The sequence below is a fragment of the Amphibalanus amphitrite genome, unplaced genomic scaffold, assembly GCF_019059575.1.
Source record: "Amphibalanus amphitrite isolate SeventyFive unplaced genomic scaffold, NRLGWU_Aamphi_draft 001676F_arrow, whole genome shotgun sequence".
Classification (NCBI taxonomy): domain Eukaryota; kingdom Metazoa; phylum Arthropoda; class Thecostraca; order Balanomorpha; family Balanidae; genus Amphibalanus; species Amphibalanus amphitrite.
Genome location: NW_024883169.1, coordinates 1 through 18,441, shown reverse-complemented (window position 1 = coordinate 18,441; position 18,441 = coordinate 1). Strand labels below are relative to the sequence as shown.

The 18,441-nt window shown below is 47.6% G+C and overlaps 1 protein-coding gene across 4 annotated transcripts; it reads left to right on the top strand.

Annotated features, from left to right (window-relative positions):
* Window positions 1-11,184: 11,184 nt before the first annotated feature.
* LOC122374573 (RNA polymerase-associated protein RTF1 homolog) lies at window positions 11,185-18,330 on the top strand. Of its 4 annotated transcripts, none has more exons than XM_043353388.1 (5): window positions 11,185-11,203; window positions 16,429-16,591; window positions 16,971-17,226; window positions 17,720-17,882; window positions 18,122-18,330. In XM_043353388.1, exons 2-5 carry the CDS (start codon window positions 16,505-16,507, stop codon window positions 18,291-18,293), a joined length of 678 nt encoding a protein of 225 aa, XP_043209323.1. In that variant the 5' UTR covers window positions 11,185-11,203; window positions 16,429-16,504; the 3' UTR covers window positions 18,294-18,330. The 4 variants fall into 4 exon arrangements, with proteins under 4 accessions (XP_043209323.1, XP_043209322.1, XP_043209321.1 ...); XM_043353387.1 differs by lacking the exon at window positions 11,185-11,203 and adding an exon at window positions 11,206-11,223; XM_043353386.1 differs by lacking the exon at window positions 11,185-11,203 and adding an exon at window positions 11,206-11,226.
* Window positions 18,331-18,441: the final 111 nt, after the last annotated feature.

The window sequence follows — 18,441 nt, the reverse complement described above, 5'->3', positions numbered from 1 at the left end:
AACACCGTGTGAGAAAATAAAATATCACTTCGGTCTGCTCTGAGCGGCTAATCGGTGTGTTTTGTGTATGCATAGAAAGAAAACTCATCACTTTCAGCATTGCACCACGCCGCCGGAACAGAGAGCCCGTCCCTGACCGAGAAACAATACATGTTGAAGGACAAACATGGTGGTGGGTTTGATCGTACCTGAGATTAAAAGCAGACATAATACGATAATGAACGTAGCAGTAAACAGGTTGAAGGTTAGATCTAGTGAAAAACCTTTATGTGGGATCGATAAACAACTCAAAATGTGAAACGCGTTTATGCGCGAACGGTATAAAAACTGCATGCTAGTAAGAGCAAACATGACGGTGTGTGTGGTATATAAGGGTGAACCTTCAGAACAACCGACACTCTCACCGGTCTGAATCACGGCGCACCGTGTTCCGAGCCGGCTCCACCAACTACCCCCGACAATGTAAGCCGTATGACCGACCAAAGGTGGGCCATTGCCTGCACGAGTACAGTCAGTACCGCGCAAAGTTACGGTGGATCTATTAAGCCTGACCGAGGAAGGGCCTGCTAAATTTGAGTAACTGAAGCAATTGATATTTTCGTCCATTCCCCAGGTCAATTGGTTCGGTGACTCTCTTCTTTAGCAGCCCTTCCTCAGTCAGGCTTGATAGATTCACCGCACCGATGCGCGGTACTTTCAAGACTGACAGTACAATCCTCTCCCTATCATGTCGGGGCAAATATCCAAAGATTGACATTTAATCATTTTGGCATGTTTGAATACATTTCAACCCATTGTACGTGTCTTTAACACGGAACAAAAATGATAGACGAACGCGTTTCGGCTAAATCACCGTCATAAGCGTCTAAAAGGAGATCATCAGCGTCTAAAAGGAGCTCTCCTTTTAGACGCTGATGACGGGGATTTAGCCGAAACGCGTTCGTCTATCATTTTTGTTCCGTTTTATTATACTTGTCTCAACTGAAATACGTACGTGTCTTTGTGTGATGGTGTCTGTGACGAAGGGAAAACATGGTCAGAGAGGCGGGCGTGTTGGACGGAGATCAGCGGGGCATGTGAACTATAAACACGGTGGAGCAGCAGAGACGTTATCCACGAATCCCTAGACGTAACTATACACTTTGGAGACAACAGCTGGATGCACACATGGACCATTTAAATTACAGCCGCACGCCAGCGCAAATAAGCTGGCGACACACGAAAAATCAAAATTTTCCCTTTCATTAGAAAACATTGCAGTGTATAACTGTATATCTGTTACGTTGGGGGTTTGGGCGTCGGGTTTGTTTACATCTGATGGACGATGGTTAGTTGTAGTCTCATATGCCTACGTACGTATACGAGGTAACCGTATTTTATCTCCACCGGTTACCACTTACATACAAGCTCTACTCTGTACCGCCTCGTCTCGGGAGCGGGCTCTCGGTCCGCGGCCAACCACAGCGACATCTTATACCTGCCGTACCAGTCACACTCCGAATCACAGCACGGCCGACGGCCGTATCAGCTAACACGCTCCGCGACTTAGAAGGGCTTTGGTCTGCTGGCGGGCAGCCGCGCCCTTTAGAAGCATGCACACCCGCCAAATGGAGTTGCAGCTGCAAACTTTACACGCACTGACACTAGCCAGCTAAACATCCCTCATCTCCCTAATGTCCTTTATCTTGCAAGCACGCCGCTGCGACCGACGCCCAACATGACGAGGCTGGTGCGCGATGCTCCGAGGTCATCTGACGTTCCATCGTACGCTAAGATTTCCAACCAATCGCGCGTGTTGTCTCTGTATGTCACCGACAAAAGGTCTTCAGTGAATGAACGGTGTCATCGGGCTGCCGGACCGACCCGCGCCACCGCTGTGCCGCCGTGATAGCCGACCGGCCGCCGTGCCACCGCGGCGCCGCCGCCGCCCGTTGCAGCCGTCCCGCCGCCGCACCGCCGTCACCCCGTCCAGACTCAGGATGAGTTGTGAGGCATTGTGCCGCGAGCAGACGCGGCCGGCGGTCGGTACGCGTGCCGCCGACGCTGCCGAGCCGCAGCAGCGCCGCGGCCGCCACCGAGACCGAGATATAAATTAAAGACATGTCGTTTTAAGGCACGTAGGCCGCCAAGCTGGCGCCTTCGACCACCTCTCCGCTGCAGTGCAAGTTCGCACTCGTTTTGCACATGTCTTAAGCATTGCGTATAAAATGTGGGTCACGTAAGACCCCCGCCAGAGTCTTCCTATGACCGTCGCGCTGTGCGCACGGACTGATCTACGCCCCGCCCCGCTCGTCGCCTCGCTCGGCCGAGCGGGGACAGAAGATAGAAGCACTGGCAACCCGTTGCGTTGGACGCGCGGACTGACTCCTGCTCGCAGCCGCGCCCGGCGGGGCAGTGTCAGTGCTTTACAGACGAACCGGTGTTTTCGCGCTACAGTTCAAGTGAATTGTGCTCCGTGTGTTCGTGTTTCATCTTTACCGGTCTTCTTTGCAACTGCTCCTGCTTATATCTACTTCGCGTATGCTTCAATAAATCCTCTACGGGAAATATTCACGTCCATCTACAACTGAAAATCGCCGAATATCACAAACCCAGGAGGTCACATAGCAGGCGGGCGGGGTACGAATGTCGCACAAACTCACCGAATACAGTCCACATCCAACCAGAAAAGAACTCCGAGCGACAGTTTGTCAGCGACACTGTACATTAAAGAAAAATAGGAAATGCTGAGCCACAAGGTAGAGAACGTAGTAGCACCTGCACGCCGATCGTAAACTGTGCAACTTGTTAGGAGCTGGGTATACAAGTACCAAACAAGACAAATGCCAAAACGATTAGGCTGGAAATAATGCCTACCTAATTCGTCTTGGCTTGCTATTGGCACGCCGTAATCTTGGCAGACCGTAACATATCTAAGGTCACATTTGTAATATAAAAATAATTAGCAACACAAAACGGAAAAATTCCATAATTTACCCTTCATCTACAAATAATCGAAACAATCATCAATCTATAAAATGTCCTGCCTATCAATTTCAGACTGCTAAGTGCTACGCTACCCACTCACTCAAGATCGCTGCTCTCGTACCTAATTGTTGTCGACTAACCCCATGAAGTTTGTGATAAATCGATGCCCGACTTTCGTCAGCGGCGGAACACTGTGCAGGTGTTCTCTCCACCTCCCTAACGACCCAGTGGCGCCTGTTATCCACGCGCCCGGCGACCGTCCTCGCCATTTCAACGAATACCAAATGCCCGCCAGTGGGCTGTGTTTTGGCTTCGACTGCCACTGGGCTGCCCCTGTCTCCTGGCTATGACTCTGTTTTGCACCGCTTCCCCCGACCAATGAGACGACCCTGCTCGCGGTAACGACACCTGGGTCATAACGGCAGCTGACGACATTCCGTAACGACGAGCCCACTGCACTAGAGACGAGCCTCTGCCTTTCCTCGGGCGCTATCGGCCGAACTACTGGCGCCAGCGAGGGTGGCTGTTTACCACACTGACCTGGGGGGAGGGTCCCCTCACACGGTCACGGGCAGTCCCTCGGAACGATGGCCACGGTAAGCTCTGCTCGCACCTGCCCACAGCCATATCACATCTACGGTGGTCCTCCCGTCAGCAGCGATACGCAACTTCAGAGCGGCTCCAGGCCATCTCCAGTTTTTTATCGAGCCTTTCTTTACTGTGTCGCATTGCGACTCTTTAAAGAGAATCAAATGCCTACTAATCATGTTGATGGTCAATTCTAAATACTTATTGATAGCTGTAGCCCAACCTGCTCATGTCAGTGACCGGCCAAAACCAAACCACTTGCATTTGAGCGATCAAACAAGACACTGCTTAAAACATGCATTGTGCTTTAATTCTCATAAACTTCAGAGCTGGATATCAAGGAAGATGCAAGCAAGGCTAGACACAAACAATATGTACTTGGAAAAAACATCGATACATTGCGGACTTAACGAATTGCCATGCACATTGGACATTGCACAGGACATAAAAATGATCGTTAAACAATAAAAAAGTTTCTAAAACCAATTTCACACGTTTCGACTTCAAGGCTAATAATTTCATTGCTACAGATTCACTCAAGCACAAAAGCTGCCGACACTGTTGAACCAAGTGATCACTAACTGCACGACTTACAAAACACGACTTACCTTCCTGAGATGTAAATCTGCTGCGACTCACCAAACGCTTATCTGTCCTCCGCTTTGGCCTGATGTGCGACAATTATACAATCTTCGACCACACGATCTGAAACAGACGAAAGTAAATTAGACATGATCGGTACCAATTAAGCACAAAACTGAGAACGTCACGCTGCTAGGTTACATGTACTATACGACAAGACTGAATGAGAACTGACGTTCAGAGGAACTGACTGTTGTGAGAGCCGCTGTGCAGGCCAATCAGGCGACAGATCGTCAACCAGAACCTTGAAATATACGTTAAATTTGTAAGGCATGTATTGAGCAATAAACATATAAAAATCACATATTGTAAATCAATTGCGGTACTGGAAATGAGCACTGCCTACACGACAAATATGGCGACACCTGGCCGGATATGTAGGTACTGGTGTTACGGAATAATCCCCACTCCACGTGCGCTTGCGCATGAGGACGTGAGGGACGAAACAGCCAGATCACTACACAGGTCATGCGACCACCAAGCAGACATCAATGGATAACACTTGCCCGCCGTTTAGACCGTATCAGTCGTAGCGGGGTGGATTGATAACCAGGGTAGTATAGGACAGCAAAATAGCACGCAACTCATTCCACCTAGAACGGAAGGCTCCACGTAGGTAAAAATCACCGCTGGGCGCAGGAGATGCAGCACACAGGCGCAGCACCACCATAAGCCTAGCTCAGCTGGCCGGTAAGGGGTACTTGACCATTACTGCTGTGACCGGTGCCGAGTGGACAATACGCAGACGGCCATCGCCGCCCGCCGGTCACTCTGATGGGCATTCAGCCGGCTACAACTCGTATTCCGAGGGATTAGAGCTACTGTCCTGAATAGGAGGGTGAGGAGAAACCTCTATCTACGGTCTGGGATAGGAGGGTGGTGTCGAGAGACCATTCTCAGCGCAGTCACGCACGGCTCCACCCGTCAGAGCCTGTGGCCAAATTCCGGCCCGCGACCTGCGATCTGCTGACGCCTGGTCCACGTCTGATTCAACATAGTGACAACTAATCCCACGGAAAAGAATGTGATACTTTCAGCCAATTTTGTCCATGTAAAGTAAGCCCAGTCGTCAAAACTCGTTCTAGCCAGCGTTTCTCGTAGCCAGAACGGCAGAAGGGTCGGATGGGTGGACGGGCACCTCGGCCCTGTCTGGCCCCGGTGCGTGTATCCTCCGCACACACCTGTGCGTGACACCCGACCCCCCCCCCCCCCCCACACACACAGATACCCATTGTCTAAGGGGCGTCCCCTGGGCGGTGGGTGACAGTCAGCCGAGACTGTTTGGCTACTGATCCAATAACCTGTCCCACCTGGCCACCTGAGCACACGGAACACACCCGTCACCAACCGGCCCCATCCGTATCTTTTGTTGGCCGCGTTTTCGTTTATCAGGTAACGTTTACTAAGCTCGCTCTGTAGCATCCGCCCCAGCATCCAATCCCCAAAGGGGAGGTAATGTAACACCCGGTTTTGTTTTACATGCAACATAGCCAGGCCTCTCGCTCAGCGCCGGCCGTGCGGGGCCGACTTTGCCGACTTCGCCGAGCTCCGACCGGGCTGCGCCAGCCCCACGCGCGGCCGCGCCGCCGCCCAATGCCTGTAGTCACGACGGCACGCATGTCCATCTTCGGGGGACTTTACGACGCGCCGGCGCCGCCGCCCAATGCCCGTCAGTCACGACGGCACGCATGTCCATCTTCGGAGGATTTAGCGGCGCGCGCTATTCAACTATCTCGACTCTGACTTTCACTCAACAAAGCCTTAGATCTGCCGTTTACATACCTGTCCATCATAGTTTAGTCACACTTAGTGCTGGATGAGCCCCCGCAGTGCATCGCTGTAAGCTCCGCCCCGGACTCATTTTTTAGCCACTAGCGCGCTATAACGTTTCATTTCCGCTCATCGCCAACCACTAGGAGATTGTAGGACATGGGATGCCCGAGGCTAGCTTGGAGCATTCCCACCAGTTCGGTAAGAGTCTTCGGCTGGCTCTCTAACTACTTTCTACCGAATATGGCGAATACGGCAGATCCAACTCTTCTGACCAGTGGCCCATTGACTGTCTGCAGTTAAACTTTAACTTATTCTCCGCTCTGCTCCGCTGTCTACAAGAAAATATAACCGTCAACAAGAAAATATATCCGTCTACAAATCTTCTCTTCGCGGGTTACACGTCGGCCGAGCCCGACCCAGCACGTGAAACCGGCCGCCGTTTCAGCCCGCTGCCTATTATGACGACCCGGCCTTTAACCCTCTCATCAAACATGTCACGAACACGCATCTCTCTTTCCACATTTGAGCAGGGTAGCAATTTTTTACTCTTTTTGACGATTTAGCCCGCGCACCGACGCGACGGGGGAAGCGGTTATCCGTCCCTCCCAGTCCCCCCCCCCCCTGAGGCTTTCGTGAATAGCGGAAAAAACGCGGTGCGTAGCGCCGCGAAATTTGGCATGACTTTTCCCTTATCAATTTTTGCACATAGTGTGCAAGTTTTAGCTTCCTCCTTTTCAAGGTCAGGTCAACAGGTCACTTTGAATGACCCAACTTCAAAACACTTTTTAGCAACTTTGTCACCGTGGCAGAGCTACAGTATGTAGATGACGGAGGCCTTTGAAAGTCTCAGCATGTAATGAGGTCATTAGTAGCTACAATTTGTATATCTCGGAATTTTTATATCGATGACCTAAGGTCAGATCAATTTCTTGACCTCCCCATAATAAGTCAATGAGAGAAAAATCAATCCCTGCTTTTTTATACTAAAATGCTTCGGAAAGGCCCAATATACCATGAATGATTTCATATACGATCAACCTTGACTACTTTAAGGTCTTTTTTTGCTCTTGGGTAACTGTAACTTGTAAGGTCATGTGACGTCATCAAGGGTCACCAAAGGTTTTTTGCTAATAACCCCTTACAGGAACGAGATACAGCCGCGCGGATGGTCTCATTGTGTTCAGCTCGTCAAGGCGCATCAAATGATAAACATGATGGCCTTGAGGTCACGTGACCTGAGGTTAACCTTTCACCTTGACCTTTCGAGGTCAACATATATATGATCGATGAGGATTGACGAGAGGATCACGATGGTACCATTAGTTTTTCCTAGCTTGGCTACTTCCAAAAATATTTGAGAAAATCCTCTTTGTATCTAGCGTCACCATGTTGAGTCTTTTGACCCCTGTGAGGTCATCTTTGACCTGACCTGAAAACGACCTCTACGTACCCCATGCCGTTTACCGCTTGTCGCTACCTTGCTTCGTTCTCGAGATCTCAGGGTCACCCCCCCCCCCCGTCGGTTCTAAGTTGGCACGGACCCCCGTCGGTGCGCGGGTTAACGGTGTTACCTATTGCAAAACAATATCAGAAAACCGTTTTGAAGTTGACTATAAGTATAAAACCGCAAGGTTCGACAAAACCAAAACAATGAGCGGGAGGCAACGGAAATCTCTCATGTCTAAAGGAATGGACGTGGGTACTGGGTAGCAGATACATTATATAAATAAAACGTTCCCGGCACCAAAGTCAGCCACAGGCAACTTATGTAGTCAAGAATGCTCGCGGGTCGGCTGATCACAAAGGTCAAAGGGAGTTAAATGGTCCAGATCGCCACCACAAAGGGCCGACGGACACGGGCAATGACGCCCCCCCCCCCCCCCCAAGGAGCAGCTGGACCCCCGGCAAGTCGCAGCTGCGGCCAGAGCGCCGTATCTGTAGTTTCAAAGGAAAGGTCGATGAGCGATGAAACCGTGGGAATGGTTGGTATACCCTATTTTCACTGCGACCCCCTCTCATCGCCGCCAAATCTGTTGGTCTGCGAGTGAGACCGCCCAACTGAAAAGAACTCCCGAGTCCCGACCCCAAAATACCGCACCAGGTGACCCCTCGACAATGGATCTAACTGGAGGCAAACAGCATCCAGGCCAGCAGGGCGAGCTCGTTTATCAGCGAAACCGTCAGTACGAGTCACATCAACAGAAAGGGAATAGAGAAAGAGCTGGATGCGAGACAAAAACAGGGGAGGTGAAACTCGGTCACCACCTGCCGCCATGGGGACCGGGATGGTCCGCGAGGTCGCAGGTGGTGTCCCGTACTTGGGGCCAAATACCGGAAGGCGTCCACCACCTGGTGCACTGAAATGCCGACAAACATCCTACGGAAAATGACGTAATTTTCGACCAATCAGGGCCTTCCGGAGGCAGGGCCACGCGGCACAGCCAGAAAGGAAGGAGACGATTGGTGCAGAGGAGATGCTGCCCAGCCCACAGGGATGATCTCACTGAGCGACCTAGAGAAATATAAGGCAGTAATGTCGATTTAATAGCCCCACTAGGGCGGGACACACCGCAGAACACTACTCAAAGGCTAGCAAGCAGGACAGCTTCGACTCTTGCAGGTTCAAGCAGCAAGCCGGTAGTGATCAGTGATCACTATCTGGCAGGCGTAGGCCACTGGCACCGGCTCTGAATGAAGAAATGCCCGGAGAGCAGTGGAAGCTCTTCAAGGAAGGTCATGAGTAGATAATGTATTTATGGATAGTCATCTTCAACCTAGCCCGCGCCCCGTTGAGGTCTGGCAGGTTCCACATCCGTTTGGGGGGGGGGGGGGAAGGACCCCTCGTCATATTTCCGGAACCAATAGCCGGATCGGAAAAATTCAAACGGCAATCGAAAGAGCTCATCGAGATGCACAAGATAGGATATCGATGACCTTGATATTTGACCTGTGACGTCACAGGGAGGTCAAACAAGGTCAAATCAGTCCAATTTGCAATGACGAGAAGTCGGTCATAAAAATGAAATCTAAGTTTTCAAAATGAGTCTGGATATGATGTATATGATAGATCTGGCTTGTGGATAGTCGCCTGAGTGGATGATGACCTGTGACGTCACAACAGGGGTCAGCCTCGACCAATCAGAAAACACTTTGGCGAATCGCAAGGAAAGGCATGCTAAATTGGGAGTATTCGGGTCTTTATGAAGACATGTGATATATATGCATCCACACAAAAACCTCCTTGACCATTTTTCTTGGAACTATGACGTCACAGAAAGGTCAAATAAGGTCAAATTGTACCGGTTTACAACTATAATCAATTTTTTACGTAAAAGTGACTTTAGTCACGTAAAGGATCATACTCAGTCAGCAAGAGGTTGATAAGAATCATAAAAATTACTCTTGACTGATTTCAAGCACAAATACCTACCGAAAATATTGTGACGTCATAAGAATCATCGATACTTTTTCAATCATTCAAATGGGTATATCTCAGGCAGTTTTAGAGATATTTTGTTAATTTTTGGCATGTGTAAGGCCAGTAAGGGATTCTCTAACATATATTCCCGTTTTTTGAAAATTTCCCAAAATTAAAAAAAAAATATCTTAAGAAATCTTAATTTTGAGTTAGAAAATCCTTAGATCTAGATATTTTTATATGTTGGAAATTTCAAGATGCCATTTTGTTTGCCATGCTTTGTTATACCTACGGTCCGATTTTTGAGTCGCTAAGTTGAAACCCTGATTTTCTGCGATTTTTCTCCGTGAACAGCTTTTTCGACGAAAAATCGCCGAACATGACCTTAGTTTGACCTCTATAGCTCGTGACCTGAGATGACCTGGGACATAATCTTTTCAGGAGTTGTGTAAAATTGATGTCCGGAGAGGTAGGTACTGAAAGTTTCAAGTCGAAATTCGCAGCCGTTTCTGAGTTATCTCCGAACATCACAGAGGGGCCTTTGCTCCCCCCCCCTTCCCAACGGGTCGCGGGCTAGGACGGCACAGCCGTGCACGATTTGAATGGATCACATGGAAAAAGATATATGGAAATGTCCCATTAGACTTACAATGGACCGGTCGGAAAAATCACTTTTTGCGACCTATGTGTATGTGACCTAAGTCAGAGTCAGTGTAGGTATGCATTAGCATAGGCGACTAATGCAGCGGCGAGATCCTCAGCACAGCCAAACTCGCTGATTGGCCTTTACAGGAATAGTCAATGAAAGGTGTGGCTGAACATCAGCGCGGATACTCTAGACATCTTGATCTATGAAATGCCAAAGCGGATGAGGGAATGGGTAGGACAGTTCAGGGGATAAATCGGTAAATAAACCATGACCCGGAGGCTCTATGTTTATAAATTATGGCGGCGAGCTGATGGAGGGGCAAATAATTTCCGGACACCCTGTACCTTTGTACACCTGTACCTTTGTACACCTGTACCTTTGTGTACCTTTACCATCCGAAGTTACGCCCGTCGTTCACTGAAATTTTCAGTGCAATAGGCACGCAGACATTCAGCATAACGTGTATTTTGTCCAGTCTGGCCAAATCAAAATGTGATTGGTCTTTGCATTGGTGAAAAAGATACAATCAGACAAAAATGAGACATCATGAAAAAGAGATTAGAAATACATAGAGAAAATAACAGTGAAGGCTTCAAGCAAACACTGACTTTGACTTTGACTTACCTTCAAAAGTTGAGAAGCTGCATTACACGATCAATCAGGATCACGTTACAGCCAGAATACTGGTAGGTGCTGCATTCAGCTGCTGCAATATAAATAAACAGCCTCAGCCAATAATATATTCATCAGTCAAGCTCCATAAACCAAAATAACCCCACGCGCACAACAAACTTGACTCTCTCGCACGCGCGCGCACGAGATACGTGAGTTCAATCAAGGCTACTTTTTGTGAAATGTATACAGTTATATAATTGATATATGACGTCACAGTTTTCAGCTGTGCCTCCTTTCTTGTTGAAACTTTTAATCAAAGAAGCTTTAGCACCAATAAGACCAAATCAATTTTTCGAAGCTTTATAATGAATACTGTCTCAGAAGATTTGATTTTGATGGAAAAGTATGATTCTCAATAAATTACATAACAACTTTCTGGTATTTAATTGGCCTTGCTTGATGACGTCAATTTTCAATAGATGCAGCTGAGTCGCTGAGTTCATCTTTCATGCCGTGTGTGCGCAGCATTCGCCTTGAAGTTTGAGTTTGCGGTCGGGGACAACGTATATGTGTTGTGATTAATGGTTTTTAAAAGTCCTTCAATTAAATTTAAGATGGTTTCACAAGATATAAATATTATAATCGTGAATTCCAATGTGTTAAATGATTGATCGCTATCCTGTGCTAACAAATGCCGCCTTGTGAGCCATAGAAATGCCATACATGCCAATATGACCCAAGGCTCTATAGAAATATGACCTCTATCATATCCCCATCAATACCATGCTTGGGTATATGGTATATGGTAAAGGGTATATACTGCCTTGACCATACTGATACTTATATCAATGCCGAATGGAACCTGGAGGAATGGAATTTTGCTCCTGCAGAATCAGTTGGGCAAACTAGGCGGCGGGAATCAAAATATGGAGGCATCAAAATATTGATTCTAGTGGGCGGAGCTTTGACCATATATGGGCATAGAATCAATATTTTGATTCAATTTGGGACATTCCCACCTTCAGACGACCCGTTACGGCGGAAATAACCCCCATGACGGCGAGATTTTTCGACAAATCAATACAAAAAACTTCCCCGCTTCAATTTTTCGCTGCATGGCTATCAGCCGTTTGTCGCGCGTACCTTTACGAATGGCATAAAGTTTTCGCCGCCATAATTCAACAAAAACGTGCTGTTAAAACTTGCTCTGTTTATCATCAACGACGAGCCTTTGTAATTTTTTCATAATTTTGTCTAAAAGAAAATAAAAAATGCGTTATTAAGTTGTATAATTCATTTATAAGAAATATTCTTTTTCTTTGTATCTAGCCACGATTTCCGGTTCCCGCCATTTCGCGCCGGCGTCGTGGGTGTTTGGATGCAACGTAGTGCTCCCGGTTTTATTTTGTTTAAGGGACCTTTTCTGAAGTGTAAGTAACAATGGATCATATTTTAAGATACTTTGAAGTGTGTTTTTCAATTTCAGGCATGTGATCTTAACGTTTCTTACCGAAAACTCGTTTTAAGAGATGGTTTTAGGAACATGGCGCGGTAGCGACGTCAGCGGCGCGGGACGCCTTCTCACTCTTCTATTGTCTTTTTAAGCTATATTTTTTTGCAAATGATGTCTTAGGTGTAGTATTTCAGTGAAACATGATGTCCTTTAAAAGTTACGGTATAAATTAGTTACAAGAAGCCTAATGTTTTGTCTCACATGATAGAATTGTTGGGTGGACTCATGAAATGGGGGCAGTGCATGTCCAGTATTTTACATAATTTGGATGTTTTAGCCTCTGCTTGTGTCTCACTCACCCAATTGTTGCTACAACTTTAATTTGTAAGTGTAACAAAAGCAAGTTGCTGAATGGTGTAAGCCATATTTACATTATGCGTGATCTTCAAGAAAATTATGTGTCTAATGTACGTCAGTCCAGGGAATGCTGGATAGTTAATTTTCAGGATTGTCCATGCCAAAGTTAATTTTAGAAGCCAGTTTTATCAACACAAATAGCTGCCTGCTGGAATTTTTTTGCCTAAAGACTGCTTCACATATGGAGCGTTAACATGATGGGCACGTAAACGGATAGGGCTGTACCGTTCATGCTCTGTATGTGAAGTAACTTTTAGACCAAAAAAAAAATCCAGCAGCCACCTATTTTTCTGTTGGTACAACTGGCCTCAGATCTACTTTTTTGGCAGAATTTATATAACTGCATGAGATGACAGTTGTTGGCGCAACTGGTGGCGTTCAGTGGAAATTTAAGTGACATTAAGTCTTTAATTTTTCAATGTCCCAAAATTTGTCTATTTGGGTGGGAAACGACATCCAAATGAAATTCATTTTCCACTCTCACCACCATTTTTAAGAACAATTTTCCACTCCCAAGTCCCAACCAAGAAAACATAGATTTTTTACCTATAGAAAGACAGTTGTGTGGATGCCCAGTTAGCATCAAACATTCTACACCCTATAATAAAATGCATGCTTTTTGTCATTTCTCACTCCTTTTTGATCTAATCGAATCAGCAGTTTTCCACTCTCTCCCCTCTTTTTGGTGGGTAATTTTCCCCTCTGACACCCAAGACAAAACTCAATTTTGGGACACTGTAATTTTTTATTGAATATATTCTAAAATTAATAGTTGCTGAACAAGTAGAATAATGACACATATAGTTTCCTTAATATTGTCCACAAATGTCCTAATTATTGTGTTCTGTTGACTGTTTGCTGCAGGTCAACCAAGGATCAAACACTGGTCGTTGCGGGGATCGGCTTCAGAGGGTCAAGGATGGCGTCTTGAATCGCTGTTCAGTCGACAGGCAACTGTATGACAACGCCATCCTTGTCAACCAGAGCGTCGACCGAAGTAGGGCGGCGTTGCGCGGACCTGGCCGCACCCGACCAACCGGTGGAGTACCTGACTCGGGCTGGGCGGAGACTACCTATATCACGACCTTTTGAACTTTGATCTCGTGGCGAGAAACAATATGACGTAAGGAAGTGTGTATGTGGCTGGCGGGGCCGAGGGTGAAATGCGCCACGTGTTTATCCTGCCGGATGACGACAGCGTCACCAACCTGTCAAAGAACGAGCTGGTGCAGCGCGTGATGACTGCTATCTCGTCCCTAGAACCGGAGTAGAAAAACGTGCGCAAAGCCCAAATGAAGCGAACCAAAACACAGACAGGACTGATAGCTTTTCGGTCGAGAATGTTCTGAAGATGCTGATCAGTAGACCAATTGGTGACCGTTTTCGGTGGTACTATGGGATCTTGTGGTGTTCCAAAGCGACCTGCTTTGGGTGTGGACATAAGTGGCTCAACCTGACAGGATTGATGTTTTAGGTAGCCGTGCTAATCATAAACCCTATATTGAGTGTATCTGTACAAATTTTGTTTATATTTATTTCATGTATTTGGTTCGAAACCGAAAATTGCTCTCAGTAATTAGGCAACATCGAGACGTTGAGGTCATTCTCCAGACGTTTATTTGTTTTTTCTTACCTGTCCACGGTATGTCTTATTGGTTAGGTCTGTTTCAAATATTATTAACTGCATGTTTTGCAAATACGTAGCCATATTGAATAAGAAACGTGTCCTAAAAGTGAGTATTGCTTTGCATAGGATGTGAGCATCAACGACAGGGCTTTGTGATGGCAAATGTGTGGCAATTGCAGGGATCGTTGTGAAATGTGTTATGAATATCATCGTATTATTTGCGACTGCAAGTACATCCGTGTATCATATTTTCATTCAAATTGTGCAATTTGTGCAACGGGCTGAGTGTATCGTTCGGCGAAATATCTCTTACTGTACTCCACAGAAATGGGACGGGATACAGATGCGTAGAAACACATTCATGAACACGTGAAAGACGATATGTTAACTTTTTTTTACTCAAAATCAATACTACAAAGCAGGGATGTGGGGCCGTGAAAATGTCAGACGGCTTCGGCTCCGGAGGAAAAAAATCGGCTCCAGCTCCGGCTCCGGCTCCGAGTAAAATGGTCGGGCTTCGGTTCCGGCTCCGACTCAGTACAACCCCTATACAAAGGTCAGCACGGCTCCCTTCACGCATTCCCTCGAAGGCTTGCAGCTTTGAGCAGGGAGCCAGGGCGAGTGCTGAAAATCCCTGGTCTACCGTGGGAATAAGGTCTAGAAAAAAATTACACGATCCTGTGCTGATAATATCTTCATGAATTTATTGAATTTGCATTATTTGCACACAAGAAACATTCCATAAATCAATTTGAAGAGTTAAGTACGCCTGCAGAAAGTCAGTTTGCAGAATCAATATATTGATAAACCGGCTGATTTCAGAATCAAAATAATGATTAGCCAGCTGTTTGCGGAATCAAAATATTGATTCTCGCCGGGATTAGCCGCCGTGATGAATCAATATCTTGATTATTTTTAAGACGCTTTCCTTAACTAACCAAAGAGGTTAGGGCTATTGTTTCGTGCCTGGCGGGTAGCTTCAACGTTGTTCTTCATTTTGTGAAGAAGCTATCTTGAAATTATAGCCGGTTGCTGAAGAATTGACGTTCCTGTGATGGTCTGCACGTATGCCCATATATGGTCAAAGAGAATCAATATTTTGATGCCTCCATATTTTGATTCCCACCGCCTAGTTTGCCCAACTGGAATGTTTAAGATGGACATCGTTGATCGTTAAATTATAGAATAATTTTCAAGTCATCAGTACACATTTTGATGCAGTAGAATGATCATGAATCAGAATTATGATGCTGGCAGACACTGCAGCAAGACGCATGTGCCATCTGATTCTGGACTGCTTACCTAGGTACCACAGTAACATTGACAGTATTGATGAGCCACACAAAAAGGTTGACAAGTACACAACAGCACACACTGACCAGAATATAAGTTGGCATGGCACATCAGCTCATACTAGACAAGATGCATAATTTCCCGTACTAAATATAGATCGCTACCTAGCCGTGCTTTTGATAAGACAAACTGCAAAGTGCAATGGAAAGGCAAATAGCTCCTGGCTGACCCTATTGTTGCCTCTTTACATTGTTTTTTTTTAGGTAGAAGATAAACCAGCACAGCAGTTTGACAAAATGCATTGCTAGGGGCCACACTGCTCCACAAAAAATCCTCACAACACCTCAGTAATCATGTAATGCACCAGCATTGTTACCCATTATACTCGGATCTAAGCCGTAATCGCCACGCCATATGTGGAAGGCTTTTGGTGTCAATACATACATACATACATACATACATAGTGCACCAGCTGAGTGTCTCTACTCTCTATGCCAACCAGATCTTGTCAGCATTGCCATGTTTTAAAGGCTAAGTGTGAAATAGGTAGCTGCGCAGTGCATGATAGACCAGAATGGCTCGCAACCTCAAGGAGCAACAAAGTAAATGGCCTTGACTTCTCATAAATGCACACTTCCCCTGGAATTTAGGCAACAATTATTGGCAGCATTTGATGTGGTCTGCCTAGGAAGCTGCTTTCCTGGCTCCTAGCCTCCTGCAATGCAACACTGCTGACAGCAGGACATATTTATGTGCCTAGTTACACATGAAAAGAAATCTGGATGGATGATCATTGCATACCTACTTAAGCTGAATTATGAACATATCTCTATGTTATATAGGTTGTACTTAAGTATTGCATTCATAGCCCAGGCCCCAGCTGCCAGTGCCAGCTTTTGTCATTTGGCTGCTAGCTGACTGTGCTTCCAAACTTGTCAAATGGAACCCGTACTGTCATTTACAACAGTTGCCCCAACTTTTCACAGCTCTGACATGACTATTAATTGCTGATCAGACTAGTGGCCAGTTCAGGAGCACAGCTGCTTAGCTGGCATCATCATCATGTCCAAGCGGAAGAACAAGGTGCTGATATCGGAGAGTGAGGACAGTGATGACAGTGCCAGCGGCAGCGGCTCAGACCTCGACTCGGTGAGCAAGACAGGGTTTGAGATCAGTGTAGGATAGTCTCGATCCTAGTATGCCAGGTTAAATATTTTGACTGATTTGATTTGGTATGATACTCCTACAGGCTACAGCTACCACTACTGATCAGACCTCTCCCATCCCCGGGAACTGCTTGCCCCTCCGCCCACTGACCTCTCAGCTGACCTTCATCTTCCTGAGGAGATTCTCTCTTCCCTCTGTTCAATGACCCTCTGACCCCTGCATCCCCAGGAGTTGTGGCTGCCCCTCTGTCTACTGACCACTGGTGACCTCTGTTGACCCTCTGACCCCTGCATCCCCAGGAGTTGTGGCTGCCACTGACCGCTGGTGACCTCTGTTGACCCTCTGACCCCTGCATCCCCAGGAGCTGCTCTCGCTGGCCAAGAAGAAGCAGCGCCGCGATGAGGGCTCTCCACCGGCGGCCGCCGCCGCCCCGGCCGATTCCGACACCTCCGACAGCGACGACGAGTGGGGCGCCGGCGGCAAGAAGAAGAAAACGGTGCGCCGCCGCGCTCCGGCGCGCCGCAGCTCCGGCTCCGGCTCCGGCTCCGGGTCTGGTTCAGAGTCCGACGATGAGTCTGAGGGCGAGAAGCCGGAGAACAAGTCCGAGCCCGAGGAAGGTCAGTACGGGAGAGTGTAGGATGGTAAGATGGAATGCTGCAGTGTGGACGGGGGAGACGAGTTGGAAGGTGGTGGTGGGTGACTAAACGAATGTAGAGCATGTAGCCATGGGAACTGCTGAATTGATCTAAGTTCCATAAAGTACATAATTCTGTGATGACCCTCATCTTGTCGATGTTGTTCGTTTTCTGCTTGTATTATTGTTGTCAAAATACCTGCATTCGCAATGTCGGTCCGACCAAACCGAATGATTGGTATCGCCGGAATAAACCCGCGGTATGGCTGAATCAAGCTGCCGCCTGGGTTTATGACCAGCTGCGCCCAGTTGGAGCGAGACCGAGATCGGGGGCGGATTCCCTCAACGGATGACCTAGTATGCTTCACAGGGCGTTTGTGTCCTGGAAAACGGACGACCACTTGCCTGCTCTCTTGGGACTGCTAGTCTACACTATGTCGCCCCGTGACCCGTATTATTCTCCCCGCGTGCCGCAGGCGAGGTCTCCGATTCGGACGGGGACGCCGAGTTCGATGACGGCCTCGACGAAAACCTGATGGGTGACGAGGAGGACCGCGCGCGCATGGAGAAGATGACCGAGAAGGAGCGAGAACAGGAGATCTTCAACCGACTCGAGAAGCGCGAGGCGGCTAGGACCAGGTGAGAGATGCAGGGGAACGAGAGGCGGGATTGGGTGTTCTGTGTGTCAGTTTAGGGACGATATTGTTAGATTGAGGATCGATTGTTCAACGAGCAGCAGAAACGTGTGCCAATGTATCCCACCACTTAAGCTAGCTTTTTCATTAGCGCATATTATCACATATTGACTCGGTCCAAACGATTCCGTCGCATCCTCGTTCTTATCATTTATTCGTAACCGCTCTCGGCCCCGCCGTCAGGTTCGAAATCGAGCGTAAGCTGAAGAATGCCAAACGTCGCGAGCAGCAGAAGAAGCGGAGAGCCGTCCTCCGCCTAAGGCGGTCAAAGAGCCCGAAATCAAGCGCACCACCGACCGCAAAAAGGCCATGGAGGAAAACAAGGAGCGACAGGACAAGAAGGGCAGTGCGCTGAGTCTGCTGAAGGCACAGCGGGAGCAAAACTCAGAGACGGTGAGTGAGGGGCGGGGTACAAACGCCGGAGACAGTGAGTGAGAGCAGAGGAAAACTCCGAGACGTGAGTGAGGGAAGAGCAGAACTCGGAGACAGTGGTGAGGGCGGGC